At 61.2% G+C, this 20,283-nt stretch overlaps 2 protein-coding genes across 7 annotated transcripts in view; both read right to left on the bottom strand.

Annotated features, from left to right (window-relative positions):
- Nucleotides 1-3,415: 3,415 nt before the first annotated feature.
- On the bottom strand, nucleotides 3,416-6,165 carry NUDT16L1 (nudix hydrolase 16 like 1). 3 transcript variants are annotated; one of them, XM_040575327.1, is made up of 4 exons: nucleotides 5,911-6,165; nucleotides 5,570-5,645; nucleotides 5,385-5,491; nucleotides 3,416-4,467 (listed from the first exon to the last, which is right to left on the bottom strand). In XM_040575327.1, the coding sequence occupies exons 1-4, from the start codon at nucleotides 6,136-6,138 to the stop codon at nucleotides 4,003-4,005; spliced, it is 876 nt and encodes a 291-aa protein (XP_040431261.1). In that variant the 5' UTR covers nucleotides 6,139-6,165; the 3' UTR covers nucleotides 3,416-4,002. The 3 variants fall into 3 exon arrangements, with proteins under 3 accessions (XP_040431261.1, XP_040431260.1, XP_040431262.1); XM_040575326.1 differs by having other exon boundaries at nucleotides 5,385-5,645; XM_040575328.1 differs by lacking the exons at nucleotides 5,385-5,491; nucleotides 5,570-5,645.
- A 441-nt stretch (nucleotides 6,166-6,606) lies between these two features.
- The window catches only part of MGRN1 (mahogunin ring finger 1), a 56,816-nt gene continuing 43,139 nt past the window's right edge, over nucleotides 6,607-20,283 (bottom strand). Inside the window, exons 9-18 of one of the 4 annotated variants that reach the window (XM_040575323.1) lie at nucleotides 18,154-18,222; nucleotides 15,963-16,122; nucleotides 13,625-13,734; nucleotides 12,800-12,865; nucleotides 10,685-10,908; nucleotides 9,308-9,431; nucleotides 8,751-8,796; nucleotides 7,893-8,000; nucleotides 7,068-7,115; nucleotides 6,607-6,853 (exon numbers count right to left, since the gene is read on the bottom strand). In XM_040575323.1, the coding sequence (XP_040431257.1) occupies nucleotides 7,075-7,115; nucleotides 7,893-8,000; nucleotides 8,751-8,796; nucleotides 9,308-9,431; nucleotides 10,685-10,908; nucleotides 12,800-12,865; nucleotides 13,625-13,734; nucleotides 15,963-16,122; nucleotides 18,154-18,222 (948 nt within the window). In that variant the 3' untranslated portion in view covers nucleotides 6,607-6,853; nucleotides 7,068-7,074. The remainder of the gene's footprint in view (nucleotides 6,854-7,067; nucleotides 7,116-7,892; nucleotides 8,001-8,750; nucleotides 8,797-9,307; nucleotides 9,432-10,684; nucleotides 10,909-12,799; nucleotides 12,866-13,624; nucleotides 13,735-15,962; nucleotides 16,123-18,153; nucleotides 18,223-20,283) is intronic. The other 3 variants (XM_040575322.1, XM_040575325.1, XM_040575324.1) reach the window with 3 other exon arrangements.

The following is a 20,283-nucleotide window of genomic DNA, read 5'->3' as shown; positions in this document are numbered from 1 at the left end:
GCTGGGGAGCCGCTGCTGTTGCCAGAGCCCCTCTCTTCCCCTGCCTGCATCCTCCCTTGGCCTTGGGGCGCGCTCCTGCAGGGCCACGGGTGTGGGAGCTGCACGCAGGTCACTACAGCTCTTCTCTGCTGGAGAAAAGCCCCCAGTGCTGCTTGCTGGCGTGCTCGAGGCTGCGCTCTGTGGGCATCGCCATGGGGCTGTGCCCTCGGCCACCCTCCCTGCGGCTCTGTGGGGGCCTCGTGGCCTGGCTGCGGACGCGCCGTGGCCGGGCCAGGCAGGCTCTGGGCTCACCAGCACGTAACTTGCAGCCTGCGGGGAGAGCCCCGAGGTTCCCGCGTGCTGCGGCCAGGCCAGGCCCCTTCCTGCACCTCGGAGGGATGGGGAGCGAGCGCTTGGTTTTGAAGGGGGGGAGTCGCTGCAGCTGAGCCAGCGTCCGTGTCCGAGGTGCCGGGGTACCTGCGCCCCTTCCCTGCCTGAGGCTCTTTCCCTGCTCAGCACCGCCTTCCTCCCGCCCCTCTTGCATGCCAATTTTGAAACTGGGGCTTAAGCAAAGGCAGCGTGAGCTGCAGCAGTCCGAGTGTGCAGGCAGGGAGTGGGGCTGAGCCGCGATCTGGGGCAGTGTTAGACCTAGGAGGAGAGAAAGCGGTAAGGTCTTGCAGGCCACATGATGTACAGAGGCAGTTTGGTGTTCGTAACGCCCTAAGATGGGAGTTAAATAGTAAAAAGGTGCAGGAGGGGAGCTTGCTGCAGGTGGTTCCTGGAGGAGGTTCCTGCAGGAGGCCGGGAGCAGCTCAGCGCTGAGCGCTGCTGCCAGCGCTGCTCTGGGCTCTGCCTCAGCCCGAAGCCCCCACACGGAAAGCCCCGCTGGGCACAGCTCGCCTGCTGTCCTGCCAGCCCTGGCTGCAGGAAGCGTTTTTCAGGCCCCACGGCCTACAACTACGGCATTTTGGGGAAGTAGAAGGCTGTGCTGTGGGGAGGAGCTGGTTGCTCTGCCGGGGCTAGACTAGGTTTGGCTCAATGAGAGGCTGATAGGAGAGGAACGGTGGTGTGAGGACAGTGCAGCGTGGAGACCCTCCGTCTGTGGGGCCCTTCCAGCAGTGAGACCCTGCTCTGAGCTTGTCAGTGGCCTTGCGCTGAGGCTGTAGAGCCAACGCACTCCTGAGGCCCCTCTCAACCTGTACGCCTCCTTCCGCTTCAGTTCAGCGATGCAGGCAGTGCTGTGAGGTCAGGCTGCGCTGGGTGAAACGCAGCAGGCAGTGCGGGGCTGGAGGGGCTTGATTTTGTGGCATACGTAGGGAAAAAAAAAATGTAGAAACAGCACTGGGGCAGGGAGCTGCAGGACGAGCCGGGCTGGGGCTCGGGGCTTCAGCTGTGGTGCATCTCCTGAGGCTTCTGGCTGCGGCAGGGAGGGGAGCTGCCCCAGAGCTGGGGCACACAACGTGACGGCCTGGGGGCCGTGCGGCCGTTCCGTGTGCGCTGCAGTGGTGCAGGAACCGAGCCCGGCACAGCCCGCAGCGCGGTGGCTCTGCCTCGCGGGACGGGGCACCGCTGCGCCGCCGCCAGCTCACCTGAGCTGCTCCTGCACCACAGCGGGCAGGGGGCTCCCGGTGTGCCCCTGGCCTGGCTGTGCGCTCGGCAGGGTCCTGCGGCCCCGTGCCCGCTGTCCCCAGCTCACGGGGGTGGGTGGCAGGAGCACAGGCACCCTCCCCACGTCCCGGGGGCCGGGCTCTCCGCACGCAGCCCTCCGGCGCACGCCAGCACCCTTTGCCCCAGGTCTGGGCCCCAGCGGAGGCTGCTGCCCCCAGCCCCTTGCGCCAGGGCTCCGAGACGGCGCAGCCCCCGCGGGTGCCTCGCCCGGGTTCCCCAGCCCTGAGCCTGCGGGGAGCTGGCACCGCCTTGGCTTTGCCGAGGCGCCGGCTGGGGGGGGCTTTGGCCGTCCCCACTGTCCCCACCGCAGCCACCGCTCCTTGCTCTGTCCGCCTCCCGTTGGCGGGGGAGTGGGGGGACGGGCCCCCACAGTCCCTCGCTGCAGGGGGGGGCCCGAAGCACCCTGGAACCCTCATTTGGGTCACCACTTTCTTTTTTTTTTTTTTTTTCTTCTTATTTACCTAAACGTTTCTATTGGTTTGTATGGGTTTATTTAGCAACTGAAGCTCCTGGCTCTTTGGCACTTGCTTTCTCTGTCCCAGAACAAATCTCTGCATCGCTCCTGGGGGCCTGGGACTGGCGTTCCCCCCACCCCATTGTATCCTGCCCCCACACACCCTCACTCCTCTGCTGCCCTTGAGCACATCCCCCGGGGACCTGTGACTGGTCTGTGTCTGTTGTTCCCCTGTCACCCTGTCCTGAGGTGTCAGTCACATCCCCGCCTCACAGCCCGTTATTTATTGAAGAGCACCGTGCTGCCACTGTCAGCCTCTCTCTAAATGTCTTCAATTAAACCAAACCTCTTTTGCGAGTTGTTTGTCACTTTATGCAGGTGCCTGCCTCTCCTCGGCTGCTCAGGCCCCGTCCCCGACCCTGTGCTCGGCCGAGGCGAGGTGACCGCACGCCCCCTTCACCCGGGCTGTGGGACGCCTCCGGCAGGGCACTGCCAGGCCAGGGGCCGGTGAGCACCCGAGCGGGGCCTTACTGGGTGCTGCTGGGACCGTCCCCAGGGCTGGTCGAGCACAGCTCAGGCCTGGGGCAAGCCGGGTGCTCCCACCACAGCCCTGGGAGGACGCAGCAGCCCCTCTGCCTGCTCCGCCTGGCGGGGGAACGGCTGCTGGTGGAGGCAGCTGCCTCCCTCCTGCCTGGGGCAGCGCGGCTCTCACCCAGGGCTGAGCTGACTCAGCAGCGGTTGCGGCGCAGATCCTGCTCCACAGGTCGGGACCACGCAGCGCCGCGGCCCTGCTCGCCTGCTGTGTTGCAACGGGGCTGCGGGGTGGGTGGAGGGCGTTAGCAGGGCTGGGCCGAAATGGCTGCCCCTGCCTCAGCCAGCGGGGCCTTGCGCTGCAGCCCCGCAGCCACCGCAGCATCGGTGCCCCCGGGGTTCCTGCTGCTGCCCAAGGGCCGGCTGCAGCCCAGACGAACGCCCACCACGCTCGTGACGTGCGCAGCCGGGGCCCCGGAGGCGCTTCGGCACCCCAAGTGGGGCAGCTGGCTTCAGCCTGGTGCACGGCCCATTTTGGAGTAACCTAACAGCGAAAGCTGAACGGAGCTGCAGCCCCCTGCGCTGCCCCAAGTCCTGCAGCCCCTTTGCCCCACGAGCTGTCCTGGCCCCACGCGCCGAGGCCCCCCCGGGCACCCGACTTAGGTGCTTTGCCGGCTGCTCTCCGGGCACGAGGACGCCTGCAGGGACGGCAGCACAGCGGCCGTGCGGAAACCCCCTGGTGCTTTGCGCTGGCAGCCAAGAACGGTCCCCGACTGCGAAGCGTTCAGCAAAGCCATTTATTCCACTTTCCTGCTCCCACAGATCTCCAGATAGAAACCCACACGAGTACGTCCCCATGCCCCAGAGGGAATTCACTGCAAGTCGCTGCATACACTGGCACTCCGAGCGGGAGCCCGGCGTCGCTGCCGCTGGCCGAGTGGAGCCCTTCCACCACTGGCAGAGGTGCTCGGCCAGCAGCCTTGTTCCTCAGCTGTGTCCACTGCAAAACACAGCTATGTCCAAGTCAACAAAGGGCATTTCGAAATAATAAGGTTTGTTCCTTAAAAATGAAACTGGGACCTGAATGCAGCAGTGTGTCCCTGAAATCAAAGCATAATTCTAAGGCTTCAGCACCTTCACGTAAGCACATGAACTCTCTGCAGGGGGCTGTGCAGATTGATCTGGGAAGCTCGCTAGAGTTTAATGGCCATAAAAATACATAGCTTTCCCCTGCTTCAGACAAATCCAAACCCTCCTGGCTGGACAGTGGAATCACGTGGGCAGCATTTGCAGCCAGCGACTGGTTGGAAAGTTAGACGAAAGTCTCTAGTCTCCTCACCCACTTTTAATCAATCACAAACACGGCAGCATCACTCCATCGGCTCAGCCACCGCCTGCTCTGCTGCAGCGTCTGCCCTGGGCTGCACCGGCTGCTCTGCCGCCACGGCCTCGGCCACGGGCGCAGCCGCCAGCTGCTCCAACGCAGCCTGGCTCTCTGGCGCGGCCGCCGGCTGCTCCGCTAGCTCAGCCGCAGCCTGCGCAGCCGCCTGGTTCTCGGCACTATCTTGAAATTCGTTGCCCGCTCTAGCAGGCCCCGCCAGCTCATTCGCTGCCTTAGCTGTTGCCGCTGCTGCATGGTCAATCGCCGGCTTCTTCGGCTTCTGCGTGGCTGCCACCGCCTCGGCCAGCTTCTCCTCCGGCACCATGTTCAAGATCTTCAGGGCAAAGAGCAGCTGGAATTTGGCAGTTCCAACAAAGGAGTTGCCCAGGAAGTTTGGCAGCCCACCCATGCGGTCCTTCTGGGTGTAGAGGGGGACACGAACCATGCCCATCACCTGCAACAGCACGGAGCGCGTTTCAGCAGAGGCCGCGGTGCCCTCTGCTCGCTGCGGGAGCGAGCGGGACCCCCCCACGGCCCCACACCCTCGCCCCAGGACCCACCAGCCCACGGCCCCAGTGGCAAATCCCCCAGCACCACCACCTGCCCTCACCTGCGCCCAGCCCTGCTGGAGCCCCTGTGCTGCCTCTCCCCGCACCCCCAGCCCCCTGCTCTCCCAGCCCAGCCCACGCTGCCCAGCCCTGGCCCCGTTCCCCTTCTTGCCCCCGGGGGGATCCTGCTGCCCAGGCTGCTCCGGGAGGCCCTTCTTTCCCGTCCACGCCCTGCTCTGCCCTGCCTGGGGATGCCACCGCTCTCCCACGCGTCCTCCTCAACCGTGCCACGACCCGGGGCCAACCGCCTCCGCTCCCACGGCCGCTGACGCCGGCCGCGTGCCGGGCGGGCGCGCAGGGAGACCCTCGCTCTTGCGCTCTACCCCGGGGTGACCGCGCCACCCAGGAGGGGGCCGGCTTCCTGCGCCGTCCTCGTGCCGCCCGGGGAGGACTCAGGGTAGAGCGACCCATCACCGCACCGAGGGCCGCGATTCCGGTCCAGGTCACTCAGCCCGGGGGGAGACGCCCGCCAGATGCGGGACGGGCCTCGCCCGGGGGGTCCTGGCGCCGGGCGGCTCAGCGGGGCTCCTTGCTACGAGGGCGGCCGCCGGGGACGGCAGGAGCCGGAGCCCCTCGCGCCGCCCGGCGAGCAGCCGGACCTCCTAGCGCGGCGCCAGGCGGCGGTGCCCGGCGCTCGCCGCCGGCAGCTCTACGCGCGGCGCGTTCCGCCGCTCGGCCGCCGCAGAGGGCAGCCCTGCGGGGAGCTTTGTGTGCCCCGGCCCCGGCGCCCGGAGCCCCGCACGCCCCTCCCTGCGCGCCCCACCTCCAGCCCGTGGTCTCGGGAATGCACGGCGCTGATCTCGATGGTGTGCAGCTCCTCCAGGGTCAGCTGCCTGGCGTAGAAGTGTGCCACCACGCGATGTGGCCCCTCTGTCAGGTGCGAGCACAGATAGTCAGCCTCCGTCAGGCGCACGCAGCCCAAACCCAAGCCCAGCACCCGGTTCAGACCGTCCTCCAGGGACCAGTAACGGCGATCCACGAACCCCCCGGGGAAGCCCAGCAGTCCGTCAAACCGCATCTGCATCTGCAACAGAGCCGCGCGGTTAGGGGGGCCCGGCGGGCCCCGGCGGGGCTGGGGGGGGGCCTCGGGGCCCGGCCCTACCGGCACCGGCGCATCGGGACCGCGAGCGGCGCCCCCGGGGCGAGCCCGGGGCCCGCGGGCCCGGCGGGGGGGCCCGGCCCGGCCCCGCGCCGCCGCGTCCCGCATCCCGGTGCCCCCGCGCCCCATCCCGGTGCCCCCGCGCCCCATCCCGGTGCCCCCGGCCCCGCGCCCCCCGCCCGCCGCTCACCAGCACGGCGTAGCGCAGCGGGATGCGGCCGAAGAGCATGCCCGGGTTGGGCGCGTACAGCATGGCGTGGCACGAGTGGCTCCAGCCCGGGCCCAGCCGCATCGCCTCGTAGCGCGTCAGCGGCTTCAGCTCGGGCACGCCCGGCACCCCCAGCGTCGGCAGCGGCGGCAGCGCCCCCGCGCCCGCCGGCAGCGCCCCCAGGGCCGCCATCGCGCCCATGGCCGCCATCGCCTCGCCGCCCGCCCCGCCGCCGCGCACCACGCACGCGCGGCCGCCGCGGCGCCGAGAGGCGGGGCCCGCCGCCGGCCGGACCAACGGCCGCCGGGCGCCGCCGCGCGCCCGCCAATCGCCGCGCCCGCCCCCCGCCGCCCGCCGGCGGACGGCCAATGGGGAGGCGCGGCGCGGCCCGCGGCGCGCGCCAGATTAGGGAACGGCCGCCCGGGCCCCGATGGGATCGCGGCGGGGGGGGGTGGGGGGGGGGGGGCGCGCTGCCGCCGAAGAGCACGGCGGGAGAGAAGGGGGCGGGGCGCCCGCGGGAGGGCGGGGCCTCCGCCTGAGCCGGGCCCCGCCCCTCGGCCCCGCCCCCCTTAGCCCCTTCCCTCCCCCAAGCCCCTCCCCCCCGCAGCCCCGCCCCTCTCCCGCAGCCCCGCCCCTCTCCCGCAGCCCCGCCCCCCGCAGCCCGCAGCGAGGCCAGCGGCCGGTGCCCGCCCTTTTATTTCCGTGCCGCGGGGCCCGGCAGCTCCCGGCCCCGCCCGCGCCGCCACGGAGCCCCCCCCCCCCCCCCCCCCACCCGCGGCCCGGGGCGTTCGGGTCCCGGTGGCGGTGCCGGTGCGGGGCGCTCAGGGCCGGCTGCGCTCGTCCTCCAGGTGCAGCCGCGTCGGCTCCAGCAGGAGGGGCTGCGCGGGGCCGCGGCCGGGGAGCGCCTGGGCGAAGTCGGACGAGCCTGAGGGGGGAGAAGGGGGGAGGTCAGCGGGGGGAGGGCGAGGGCCGGACCCGGCCCGGGGCAGGCAGGGGACGGGGACGGGGCCGGGGGGCGCCCCGGAGGCAGCGGGAGCCCGGCGGGGAGCCCCGGGGCAGGGGGCGGCCCGCCCGGGGGGGGGGGGGGTCCCGCGGCCCCGCCCCGCCCCGCGGCGCCGCGTAGTGGGGAGGAGACGTACCGGCGGGTTACTCCTCTATACCGATAGAGCAGGAGTCGGGACCCAGCGCTGCCCAGGCCAGGAGGGAGGAAGGCGGACAGAGGGAAGCAGGCGTTAGAGAGGTGCCCGGCGCGGACCGCGGTGCTGGGAGAACGCGGGCTGCAACGGCGGGGGGCGAGGCCCAGCGCGGCGCCCCGGCCCGGCACGGCTCCCCCCGGCCCTCCCCCCCCCCCAGGTAGCCCCATGGCACGGGGCCGGGCCTGCGGCCGCCGCCCCAGCTCAGGCTCTGGCCAGGTCGGCTCCCCTCCGTCGAGCTGAGGGCAGCAGCGTGCTTCGGGGCCGCGCCAGGCGCCGGGAAGCAGGCGCGGGGAGCTCGGGGCCCGGGCGCCCGGGGCTCACCCCACGCCGCACTTGTCCTGGCTGGGTGCGGAGCGTCCCTCCCGGAGGCACAGGAGGCCGCTGTCATGAAAACGGGCCCCCGGCGCCAGCGAGCAGCTTGCAGCCCGGAGAGGAGAAAAGGGGGAAGGACAGAGACAAAAGGGTGAGGGAGGAAGAGAGAGAAGGGGGCGAGGTACCCCTGTGTTAGTTAGCCGCCCGCACCGCAGCTCCCCGAGGGCAGCAGCTAGCTCTGCACGCTGCTAGGAAGCGGGACCCCACACACTGATCCTGTGTCCCCTGGGCGTCACATCCAGGCCCCAAAGGACGCGAGCCTGCAGCACTGGGAAGGTGCCAGGGGGTCGGGTACCGAGTCCACAGCCCCTCCACGGGCACCTCAGTGCCGGGAGCTGCAAGCGCAGCGCACCCCGGTCTGCAGCACCCCCACACCCCCAGCAGCGCGGCCGTTACCTGGCAGGTAGACGTCTACCGGAGGGTCGGTCTCGGGCTGCGTCAGGCTCCTGTGCTCGCCACAGCCGCCATCCTGCAGGACGTCTTCGACAGAGGGAGGGCAGCTACCTGGAACCGGCCAAGAGCGCTGCCCATCAGTACGGGCTCCAGAACAGGCCGCCCTCCGTGTGAGGAAGGGGGCTTGGCACAGCTGGTCACACTGGCCCAGCTCACGGTGTTTCATAAGCAGGCCCATGTCCCAAAAGGCACCCAGGACCTCACCAGGACCACAGCGGCGCGTGCAGCCACCTCCCCCTTCAGCAGCGTGAGCCCGTGGCACGAGCAGCTGTAGCCAGCACTGTGCTGGGAGAAGCTGGGTCCGTAGCCGGGCACTGCTCCCCTGCCGTGCAGCGTGACACGTGGCACTCAATAGGGTGGGCAGCAGCTGCGTGAGGCATCAGCTGCAGGCTTTCAAGCTGGGGTGAACCCCTACCAGGCTCCAGGATCTGCGGTTTTGCCTGTCAGCCCCAAAGCCTCGCCCACCCCATCCCTGGGCAAGGCCTGAGCACGGGAGCAGGGCCACTGAGGAGCGGAGGAGCCCAGCTCTGCTGAACTGAACACAGCTACTTGTGCAGAACTTAGAGCAAGAAGAGATGCTTGGCAAATAAACTGGGGAGAGCTGTTGGCGTTTCTCCCCCGCTTCCCAGGAGAAGCCCTGCTGGCTGTCTCTGGTGAAACACAGCAGCTCAGAGCGATGGATTTCAGGAGCCAGATGGTTCTGAACTTGTATGTCCAGCGCCTAGCTGTCTCCTTCACAACACGGCAAAGCTGTACACCAAAACAAGGCCTGATGGCCCCCAGGGCCGAGTGTACACTCACCCTGCTGCAGGGACAAGGCCTCCTCGATCTCCTCCCCTGCCACGCCCTGTAAGAAGGAACAGCACGAGTTACTTCGGCCTTCGCTGCACTTGTCTCCTCCTCTAGCTTTCTGCAGAGCTGTACTCGAGGCCAGGGACTTACGTCAGGGAGGAGCAAGGGGTGCAGCAGCACCATGGGCAGCTTTACAATGGCAGTAGAAGAGCCCCGTGGGTGCTGGAAGAACAAAGCCCAGCTTCCAGCCCTGCCCTAAACACTGGTGGGCTCCTCGAGGATGGTGCTGGGCCAGTGTCAGCCCCAACACGCGCTGTCTGCAGCCGAGTGGGGCTCTCCCACCTCCCGGTTCCCAGGACACGTTAGGACAGGCTATGTCCTTAGACAGGGAGCCCTGTAGGTAAATGGAAGCGGCTCAGACTGTTGGCTCTGGGCTACCTGTGCTCATGCCCCTGTCTTTACCCTGTCACTGAGGAAGTGACCCCCCTTCAGGAGGCGCCTCGTGTCCCAGAAGCCCCACGGGACAGCTCTGGCTCAGAGCAGCTCCCAGAAGAGCTCAGACTTACTTCTGGGGAGCTGGTCTCCCTCAGGACCAGCTCGCCCCCGCCCAGCGCTGGCTGTGAGTCCGAGTCCTCAGAGAGCTTCTCTTCATCCTCCTCGTGGATCGGGGACGAGGGAGACCGCAGCGTGCTGCAGCAAGAGAAACGCCGCTTGCAAGGAGCCACAGCGCTGCCAGCACCGTGCTCCTGGCAGGTTCGGGGGTGACAGCTCAAGCTGTCCCCACCCCTGCCCCATCCCCTGCCCAGGACACCCCCCACCAGCAGTAAGGGCAACGCAGGAGCAGGAGCTCAAGCTGCTGAGCTCAGCTCACCACGGCTCTCAAAATCAGCTACGAACAGCAGAGAAGAACAGCAGCGCTCCCGGGACAGACCCGCGCGGTGCAGAGCTCCGCTAGGGTAACAGCACAGCTAGCACAGATCCTGCCTTCTCGTGGAAGGCAAGGGGCCCAGGGCCACTGCTGCTCCACGCCTTCAGGGCTGCAGCTCCACTACGGGGCTCCCTTCCTAGGGGAAAGTTTGGAATGGAAAATCCCAGAGCAGACACAGGCCTCACTTCAAAACAGTGCCCAGCAGGCTCCTTATGCACCACGGGACGTACGACAGCACTTCCAGAACAGCTCTGACTCCAGGTCCTACCAAAGTGACACGGAGGCAGTCGTGGTTCCTTTCTTCCAGCCTCTTTTCCTTCTCCTCATGACAATCTGTGAAGATCACGTCCTTACCTCCCTTTCACCCTAGTCAGGACGAGGCTGCAAACTTCAGCCCCCTGGGGTCCTGCCAAGCCCTGGGGCGGGCTTCTCAGCAGGCAGTGACCTGCTGGTGATGAGGAGGTGGCAAAAAGCAGCGAGCAGCTGGAGCGTAGCGACGAGCGCCACAACGAACACAGCCTGACCCCATTTGACTCAGCTTTCTGTACGGCCCTGCAAGGGGCACTCCGCAGGATCCACACCTACATCCTCCACCACAAAGCCAACAGAGGAGGCCTCAGACAACAACTGAAGGATCTCAGCTCAGAATTTTGTCCTCTGAAATTCAGGGCACTTCTCCCCCCATTCTTTTGGTCCTGGGGAACTCCACGGAAAGCTGAAATCCAGCAAGGTTTCGATGTCAAACACAAGTTGAGGGAACAACTGCATTAGAAAGGAAGACATCTCCAAGCCAACCCTTAGGGGACACGAGCTGGTGACTTTAGGCTGAGCACAGAGGTGGCGCCCCAATTCTCTCACTGCCGTGAGCACCTGCTGGCCTCCTGACATCGCAAGGTAGCAGTGCCACCAGCAATAGGACCAGCCAGTGCCAGAGCCCTCTCTCAGCTCCCAGTACGCGTGGCCACAAGCTGTCAGGGCTTGCAAGAAGAGTGGACCCCTCCGTCCCCATGCTGACCTATCTGGAGACTTGCTCCGCTTGCCCTTCTGGTGGCTGCTCTCCATGGCTCTGTCCATCCCAACAAGCGGCCGGCTTGCAGGGGGCATGCCATCCACCACGCCAGAGTAGTTGATTTCTTCATACAGAGGAGCTGACGGGATGGAGGGGGAAACAGAGCGAAGGCCGTTCAGAGCTTCCAGCAAGGAAATGGGCTCGTAGCCCGGAGGGATGTTGTCAGAGCTCTGCGGGTGAGAAAGAGAGGGGAACGTTAAGAAACCCTCACCAGGCTGGAGACCCCCCAAGGGGAGGCCCAGCTGCAACCCAGCGCTGCACAGCCCGTCAGTGGAACTCCCCAAATCCTTATCGTCGTTAAGGCCCTGCGGACTCAGGTAAATGGAGTACATGCCGCCACCCAGCAGGCCACGGGCAGCCCAGCCCACCGCAAACGAAGAGGCAAGACTGCAGCAGTCCAGGCTTAGATTAATTTAATCTGTTCTGTCCCTGCGTCCTCAGGGACGTGGTTCTGGGCTGTACCAAAGCTGACGTGATGCTGCTGAACTCTGAACTGCCTGGCCATGAGCTCCTGTAGCTTCTGCGCTGGATCTCCTGACCGCATGGCTGCGGATGACCCTCCTCAGCAACCTGTTCCAACACAGCCACTAGTTTGGGGGTGAGTTGATAGCTCAACTGACTCACCTGTGGTCACAGAAGGAGCCAGATCTGATGGGGAAGGAGAGAATGAGTGGCAGCTGGGGCCATGCATCAACCTACATCCCCCCCAAAATAACCCTGTGATATTTATGAGCTTGTGCCCAAGACCACAGCTGGGGATTGTGAGAAACCGAATCAGCTGAACAAGGAGTAAGTTCAGAGTTGCTGCCACCTGCAGGACACAGGTTCAAGAGCCATCCCCACAGAGGCATTTCATTTCCAGACAGCAGCTCACGGGTGCTATTTTGTACACAGAGAGATCAGGGAGGCAAAACCCCCTGGCTCAAGTCTGGGATGCTTTCTTCTGCCTGTGAAGACCAAGGTCTGAGGGTTCAAAGGCTGCTCACTTTGGTTCACATCAGCAAAAGCTCAGGCCACGTGGCACAGCTCAGAGGCTGGAGGACGATCTCAGCCACTGACTACAACACCCTGGCTGACATTACTGAGCTTTCGAACAGTCCAGAGAGACACTGCTCTGTTCTCTCTCCTGTGCCACTTTCCACCACACCGCCCTAGACCCCATCGCTCCAGCAGCAGTACTGGCCGCTGGCTGAGGCCTGCGCAGAGCCAGGGCCACTCCAAATTTGCCATAGCCCCATCATCTGGACCAAGCCTTAGGTTTTCCCCAGATCTAACAAGCCACATTCCTCCTCAGTCTGAGCAACCTGAGGAAGACTGCAGCCTCCTTAATACTGTTGACAACTGGCTGCATTCAGTGGGAGTACATAAAGAGGGGACAAACAGACCCTGCCTGGTGTAGGGGCCTCCCTCATCTTTCCACTTCTGGGCTCCCAGTCCCCCACAATGGCCATTTACGCTGTCCCCAGCACGACATTCTGCATACAAACTCTCACACCAACTTGGAGAGTTCTCAACAAAACAAGCTTTATCCTTCTTGTTTCTGTAAAAGCCAAACAGCCCACAGCAGCCAGCGCTCCTGATGCAAAACCAAGTCCAGCTGTGCCTATTTGTCTACCTCTACATCCCAGCACCAGGCTAGAAACCACAGTGAGAAGTGCCCACACCAAGCTGCCAAGGGATGAGACAAGTGAGAGGGAGCTCTTGTATGAGGCAAGGGGACAGCAGCTTGCCTACAGCCCTACAAAGCTACGAAAATGCCTTCTGCAGCCAGGCTCCGGAGTGTGAGGCAGCCCCTGAGAGTCAGCATCAGATCCCTCTGGTGAGCTGCTTCTGTCTTGTTTATTCCTCTGCACGCAAGCCAGGGAGGTTAGTGATCGTCTGTGCAGGGTGTGAGCATCTCATCGCTAACACGGAGACAGTACTCGAGTGTTGCAGGCTGTGCAGGGGCACAAGTCAAACCCAGCGTGTTAGCAAGCCCTCGTGTGTGTAACACTTTCACGTGCTAGTGACACTGCTGGCAAATAATCACCATAGGAGACAAGTACAACCAAGTCCACTTACTGTTTCCCTTCTAGGTTTCCTGCTGGGCAGGGAGACAGTGTTCACTTTAAGGGGTTTAAAGAGACACTGCCAAGAGAAAACCATGTTTTGAAGTATTTTTTTCTTGAGGTTAGTAACACAGAGACACCCAGTATTTCCTCACCTCACTCCAGGTGACAGCACCCACCTTCCTCTAGCTAAACACCACGCTCTTCTTTACAACAACCCTTGTGGTTTCTCCCCCTGCCCTATCTCTTAGCCCTGGTTTTAGGCAGCAGGACTCCAATGCTGAAGAGGACAGATGGATGAAACTAGGCTGCTTCTGTGACAATCCCCTTCTGTTCCCCTTAAGGACTGTAAGATGATCTAGTGGCAGATCTCCCTCTCCTCTCTCCAACCTCGTGTCTCGACAGAGCCAGCTGTGCAATAGCACTGCTCAGGCAATGAGCTTCTGCCCTCAGCACCCCAGAGACGTGTGACTTGGCCCTGAGGCCAACAGCACTGCATTTTCCATCCCGTGCTCACTCAGCTGCTTGCCAGACCCTGACCACTGAGGGAGGCTGGCACAGAGAAGCCTGTTACCGCGCCGGGAATCCCAGTGCCAAGGGACTTCATCAGAATGTGCTGCCACGCAGGTGTGCGTGCAAGTCAAACTGTCACCCCCGTTTGCCCAGCCAGGTGTCTTGAGTCTGCCAAATTTCTGTACCTTCATATAACTAACCCAGGAAGGGAAGGTCCCAGCTCTCCAGAAGGGCCAACAGGCCAAGCAACCTGTGCACGTGCACGCTGCCTGCCCAGGCTGAGACCAGCACCCAGGTTTTGTGTACTGGGCAGGGAGTTACTTACGGAGTGCTCGTCATGGTCAACGCTCTGTGCCAGGACAGGGCTGAACGACACCGGTGACAGAGCCCCTGGCTTTTTCCTCACAGCTCGGATCTGCAGCAGGGCGCGGAAGGCTGGGAGAGAAGAGCAGGCAGGTGAACGCGCGGCCACACCAGCTGCATGCTGCAGCTCCTCGTCAGCGGGAGAGCTGCCGGTGCTGGCGGGGAGCAGGGACCACGCCAAAGCCAAGCACTGTGGTCTGGCTGCTGGACAATCGCACCCGATACTGTACGGCACGGTAAGAAAGACCGTGCTCAGCCTCGGGCAACACGCCGCAAGCTAAAGAATGGGGGGGACCTCATGTAAAACCACTTTGGGCTCATTCAGACCCCACGAGTCTCAGCCGTGGGGTCCAGCTGGCCCTGAACGTCCTCTCAGCATCAGGCCTGCTATCAGCTGCTCGCTGGCCAGTGCTATGCTGGTGAGAGACTCCGCAACAGCAAGAGGGTGATGGCTAAAATCCTGTCTCCAGCACAGTGATCCCTTGGCCCTCCCACCACAACAGCTTTGATCTCCACTCCCTGCCCATTTTCTATCTGCAGATCTTTAATATTGCTAGTTCCTCTGTGCCAAAGGTGTATGAAGGAGCCAGCCGTCTGTTCTGATGCAGCTGTGAGGACTTGCTTGTGCATAAGGAAAAGCCCAGGCATTTCTCTATTTCTTGCTGCACCCAGCCGCTCGCAAGATCGGCCTAAAGCCAGAGGACAGAGGTGCAAATCTATCCTTGCTGCATCTGCGCTCCCCAGATGCAGATTCCCAGGAAGTCCGACACAGGGATACTTTTCAAACAAATACAACCTAATCCATCCCAGAATACAGATGAGATAATGCTGTTCCATGTTTTAAGTTGTGCTACTTATAGTCAAGGCTGTTTGGCACTTCCTCTGATAAGATCTTGCTTTCAGTTACTGCATCTTTGCCAAGTTTGCGCTGTTTAGACTTAACTTCTCAGGCCAAACATCTGTCTTAGGCTCTTTTTTCTTTCCCTAAGAAGTTTCAGTAAGGAACAATGAAATACCTCAGAGACGAAGAACAGGGTAAAATGCATGAGCTACCTATTCCAGCCAAGACACGGGCATTTTCTCAGGGCTCCTGTGTCTCTGTGCCTTTGTGAAAAGGCAAGGAATTTAGCAAGTGCTGCCTGAGTGTCAGAATGGATATTTCCCTTTTTCCATCTTTGGGGAGCTGAGCAATGCAGGTTTAAGCAGAACCTCCCAGCTCTCCTGAGAGCCTCGAGCGGGAAGAAAATCGGGGCTGTGCACTCAGTACCCACCCTGCTGGCCCCCACACGGCAAGCAGGCGGAACCATCAGGCTGACCCCCAAGCAAAAGGGAAAAGCAGGAGTACGCAGAGTCAGAGGAGAGGTCTGGAGACGGGTGCGTCTAACACCCAGAAGCACTTTGAGACTTCCAGCGGCGTTGCTTGGCTTTTGCTTTCAGCCACTGCTCTGTACCACCTTCCCCTCCTGCCGTGGCTGGCCCCAGCAGGAAGGATCACCTCACTCCCCGCAGTCAGCGAGACCTACCAGCAGCGCACCAGCTCGCTCCAGATGGCGAGGAGCGCTGCAGCCACACGCTGGCCCACCTCCACTTTCAGATCCGCCTTGGGAACTGGAGACCCCAGCCCCGTGGGTGACCAACCCAGGGCCAGGGAAGCACCACGCAGAGCAACCTGGGTTTTCAGTCTGTTTTAAGAGAAAACTTGAGGGAGTCGTGTCAACAGCAGCAGGATGGCACCAAGCCAGTGCTGCAGTTTCAGCTGCACCAGAGCCAGTGCTGCCAGACACCTCGCTTAGCAGGTGCGGACAAAGCAAACGACTCCAAACTGACTGTGCTCTCGTCTCTGCCTCTGCGGTGAAGATTACATAAGGTAGTCAAAGGGGAAAAAAAAATCATGCGAATTACTTGGAGAGCCCTCCAGGGGGGCTGGATGCTGTCTAGGCCAGATACACTCAGGATAAAATTCTACGTTCCCTCCTTTGGGAGATTTTCCACCTTCCTCACCAAAACACAAGCACCACCTACCTGGCACTGCTCAGAGCACCTGCACCTTCAGAAGAGAGGGAGAGGAGAGGGCAAACGCCCAGGGAGGCACTGGACAAAGGGCTATTCTCCCATGTCCCCCCTCCCTATTCAACTGGAGGTGCCAGGAACCTCCAGATGTCAGTCTGAGCAGCAGCACGTTTCGTGCTGAGCCTTGGGATAGGGTAAATGAAACACATACTCATCCTCACAGCCCATACTGACCTAACAGGAAGCGAGGAAGGCAGAAAGACGCCCTTGTTTCCTGGGCACATACTCACGCAGCCTGCAGATGGGGCAGTTGTTGGCCTGGTAGCGCAGGGTGTCAGCGCAGGAATTGCACAGACAGAGGTGTCTGCAGGGCAGAATGAGAGTGTCGCGGAGGTCCGACAGGCAAACCACGCACTCGTTGCTGTTGTCACTGTTCTCGTCATCTGAAGGCTGCAATAAGAGGAAAGACTTTGGCATACGAATGGAAAGGGCCATGCTGAACTGCCAAGGGACTGCGGAGCCTGGGGACATTTCCCACCCAAAACTCCGTGAGAGCGCTGGCATCCTCTTTCTTCAGCTCTCAGCAGGCGGTTCTCCAGGAGAACAAGTGCCAGCCCACGCAGCCCTGCTGCGGACACCCCTTCCTCTCAGGGCTCTGCTCGGAGCTCACTAACGGCCAGGGAGCAGGGCACTGTGCTGCCAATTCACGGCATAGCTGTCTCTTCCCAGAGCCATGCTGAGAGCAGCGGGGAGCCCCTTTGGGGTAGGGACCCCCTCGGCTGAGGGGGACCAAGAACAAGCTCCTGCCTGCCGCCAGCCTGGTAATACCCAAGGGTCTGCATGGAGCAGGCTCCTGGCAGCAGAGCCTTTCTGCCCCACATCTACGGAGAGCAGGTTCCCAGGAGGGGCTGCTGAGCGCAGCAGGTCAGGCTGTCCCAGGTCTGGACAGAAGGACGCACCCCAGCCGTGCCTGGCGCAGGTTCCACAGCTCCTCTGACCGAGTGAATGGCCCTCCTGCCATCTTTCCCAGTCCCTGGTGCTGGCACAAGCTTTGATGTAGCTGTAGGAGCACCAGCCTGGGGTGCTCATCTGCTCACAGCTAACCTGGCAAAAAGGTCATGGTGAACCCATTCAATGTGAACCTGCATCGTGCTACTTTTTCCATCACTCAGAGCCCTATAACTTGGATCAGAGTCACTCAGCGAGCTACTTCTGGGAGGAGAAGCACACCCTCCTACCACTAGGGCTCAGCACTGACACCTGAGATCCCCCAGTCTCCCTGCCAACGCCACAAAAGTTACGCCAGGGCCCAACAAACTGGTAACCCAGCATAGGTCCCCCTCCACTTTTACCTGTTCCCATCAGAACCACTTCACGAGGCCCCTTTGGTGCTCCAGGGCTAACGCGTGCCACACCACAGGCAGCCTTGGTGTAAACAGCCATAAACAGCATCTGCCGCTGCCACATCCACACCTGCCCTTCTGGCTGCCAGCAAAAGGCTGCAAGCCTGCCTGTCCCATCACACGCACTCCTCATCTCTGTGGGAGGTGGGGAGGGGAGGCTTTTTGTTTTCCTGGTCATGTGGTTCACTAAGTATACCAGGAAGAATAGAAACGGTCCCAAGCCGCCTGTCTGATAAGCCACACGTGTGATGGCTGGATCAAGAGATTCACCCCATGACCCTACAAGACCTAAACAGAAGCTTTTAATCCTCTTAAAAAGATCTGCTGCAAAACAAATCTTCTCCCTCCTGCCTCTGCAGGTGCTACCTGTTGGCACAGGCAAATAGAGATCACAGTACGCTTTGGGCAGGACACCACGTTACTTGGAGAGGAAGTCTGGCTTCTCCTTTGTTTGCAGATCACACACTAACAGACACGAGAGCAGTCTGAGGCCAGCGCGTGGTATGTTCTGCAGCCCAGGTGGCAGCAAAGGGCAGCTGTACATAAGGCTAAAGCAAGCACAAAGCAGTCACACAATCTGCCTGGGGCTACGCAGCAAGATGGGCAGTGGTTTTGGTTAAGGCATCTGTGTATGCATCCCTTGACGTTAGTGATGCTGCGCTCCCTCCCGTGGGTGACTCCAGCTTGCTCTCTGGGCAAGCAAGCCCTACACAGCTCAGTTCTCTGCACTGCAACAGAAACTGGGAAGCACCTAGACTGGCCAGCAGCCTCAGGGCACCAAAAGCAGCCTCAGGACTGCCCCTCCAGGCTCTGAAACACCTCTTCCCAGCATTGCCCACCCCAGGGAATATCCTGAAGAGCCTACGACTCCATTGATAGTTCAGGCCTTATAACAGTGCCTTATAACAGCCTGCCATCCCTAGGCTTCCCAGCGCCTGCAGTAATGCCACAGACTCGGTGAGCATTTTGGGAAGCATCTTCATATTGCCCTGCCAAAACTCGTACGTAAGCTTGAAAGCAGGAGGTGCAGGCTGGAAACCCGCCCCTCAGGGAGCAGGAGCCTTCTGAGCGCCTTTACCTTGGTCTCTTGGTTGTTTTTGTTCTCGATGCCGTAGATCTCCTGAAGCAGGTAGCTTACCCGGTCAACCTAGGGAAGAAGACACCAGTTAGAGTGCCAGCCACTCTGTCACTGCTGTTTCATGATCATCTTCCCTCCTTTCCTGAGTCAAAACGTCCACATCACACCCACAGCAACCAGCTCCCCTAGAGCTGCTGGAAAACGTTCATAGAAACAAACATCACAAAGGATAGCTAGGAGAATGAGTCTGTCCCTGCTCCAAAGTGGCGCCTGTCTCATCTGGTCTGAGCTGAGAGCCCAACTGGCCACTTCAAACACCGTCAAGATCATCTCAAACACACACACTCTGCTTGTCTCAGAGATCATGAGGGAACACATGCCCAAAGCTCAAATAAGCCAGAGGCAATCAGTCTTCCACAGTCCCTTCTTTCTGTGAAGCACGGCTTAACTTTAGCCAGGATGAATTTCCACCCACCTTTGTAAGCTCAGGAGAGGCCAGGCACGACCGCCACTCTGGTGCTGTGCCAACAGTTCGTTACTGGCACATCAATGGCTGCACTACTCTGCCCTCTTCATTGCCTGCGAGCGTAAGGTCAAGCTCCTGAGGACAGACAAACTGTCTCCCTTAGCATGGGAAGCATCTGAGGGACAGCACTAAGTTAGCGCAGTGTCACTTATTGCTGTCTCCAGGCCCTTGGTGGCATCTCTAAATTGGAGCGTGGCAGCAGAAAGCAATGCTAGGCACAGGTGGGAATTGTTCACAGCCCCAAGTCTCACAGGATTTGCTGCTGCACAGCTTCCCCAGAGCAAGGTGCGCTCCTCCTCACAAAACCCAGCAACGGTTAGCATGGTGAAGCAGCTGTAAGGTACCCAGCTGACACACGGAGTGAATAAGGGAAGGAAATGCCTTCCTGTCAGCTCCAGCAACTGTCCAGCTGACACCACGCAGTGAAGCCAAGCCACTGGGTTTCAATGGCTTTGATGGCCGTGTTTCAATGGCTCACCGTTCCCCCAGGGCTTTTGGCATTTCCGGGTGTAATCGGCCCCTCTCCCCCTTTTCTGTCAAGCCAGGTGCTCAGAAGAGCAATGGCTGTGCAGTGGGCTTCCAGTGACGCAGAACACACCACGTGCCAAGATGGGGGCAGAAGCTAGTTATATCCATCCCGCTTGCCGGTTTCGAAATGCTCTGAGCTGGGATGCAGCAGCTTTAACAAACTAATTCCAGAGTCTCCCTGTTTAACTCAGCGTGCGGCTTTTACAGACAATCTGTTCTAGGCCTGCATCGCAAGGCAATGAGGTCAGCAGTTGGACTGCCGAGCAAAATCCTCTGCAGTGTCTCACAACTCACCCAGGAAGTTTGGGAACAATTATGTCGGAGCTGTCCTTTTATAACTCGACATTTCAAAGAGATTCTTGTTACAGCATCCTGGCTCCTCGGAGGACCGTGATGAGTGATAGTGAGTGCAGAAGTGGTCAGCTCGAAGAGCAAAAGATGTCAGGAAGGGAGAGGCGAGAGTCTCTGCAGGATTTTGTATTCATTTTACTGCTTGCCTCTAAAAACCCCATGAGAACCTCACATCCCAGTGAGAAAAGGACGAGCAGTGCAACAGAGATCTTTGTAGTAAGAGCTATAGGTTTTAAAGCAGTAAAATAAACAGGGGTGAATAAGGAGGAGTAGGTGATATTGCACAATGCAGTCCTTCACCTTCTCGCTTCTCCAACGCATCCTGCACCACATCATCCTTCCAAAGGCTTCTTGTTGCTATATACAGCCTCAGCTGATGCACACGGGAGCCACTGGCCAAATCCAGGTCATGCTTTTCTGCTATTCCATCTGTTTGTATTCAATCCTGTTCTTTTTTTTCTTTTTTTTTTTTTTTTTTTAAAACAGGTTGGTACATACATTATAATTGATCTTGGCTGAGAGATCAAAGCAGTCAAGCTCATTAGCTGCTGCTTCCTGCTCCCAAAGAGCTTTAGAGATCAATGCATGCACAAGGCACCTGGGAATCCTGGCAATGGCAAGGAGGGGAAGGCAAAAGAAAAGCAGTGATGGGGAAGCGTTTACAACGTTATACAGATGGATTACTCCCAACATATACTCCATACCACTGCTCTGTGCTCTTATGG

The sequence above is a fragment of the Cygnus olor genome, chromosome 15, assembly GCF_009769625.2.
Source record: "Cygnus olor isolate bCygOlo1 chromosome 15, bCygOlo1.pri.v2, whole genome shotgun sequence".
NCBI classification, from domain to species: domain Eukaryota; kingdom Metazoa; phylum Chordata; class Aves; order Anseriformes; family Anatidae; genus Cygnus; species Cygnus olor.
The sequence above is the reverse complement of the archived record's forward strand: the minus strand, read 5'-3'. Positions and strand labels throughout refer to the sequence as shown.

Bases quoted from the DNA above. Each gene is read 5' to 3' on its own strand.
- NUDT16L1 (XM_040575326.1), bottom strand. From the start codon at position 6,138: ATGGCGGCCATGGGCGCGATGGCGGCCCTGGGGGCGCTGCCGGCGGGC. The intron at 5,646-5,910 runs GTGAGCGGCGGG...GCTCTGTTGCAG, and splicing joins CGCTGCGCTACGCCGTGCTG to ATGCAGATGCGGTTTGACGG. The intron at 4,468-5,384 runs GTGGGGCGCGCA...GTGCTGTTGCAG, and splicing joins CCCGAGACCACGGGCTGGAG to GTGATGGGCATGGTTCGTGT.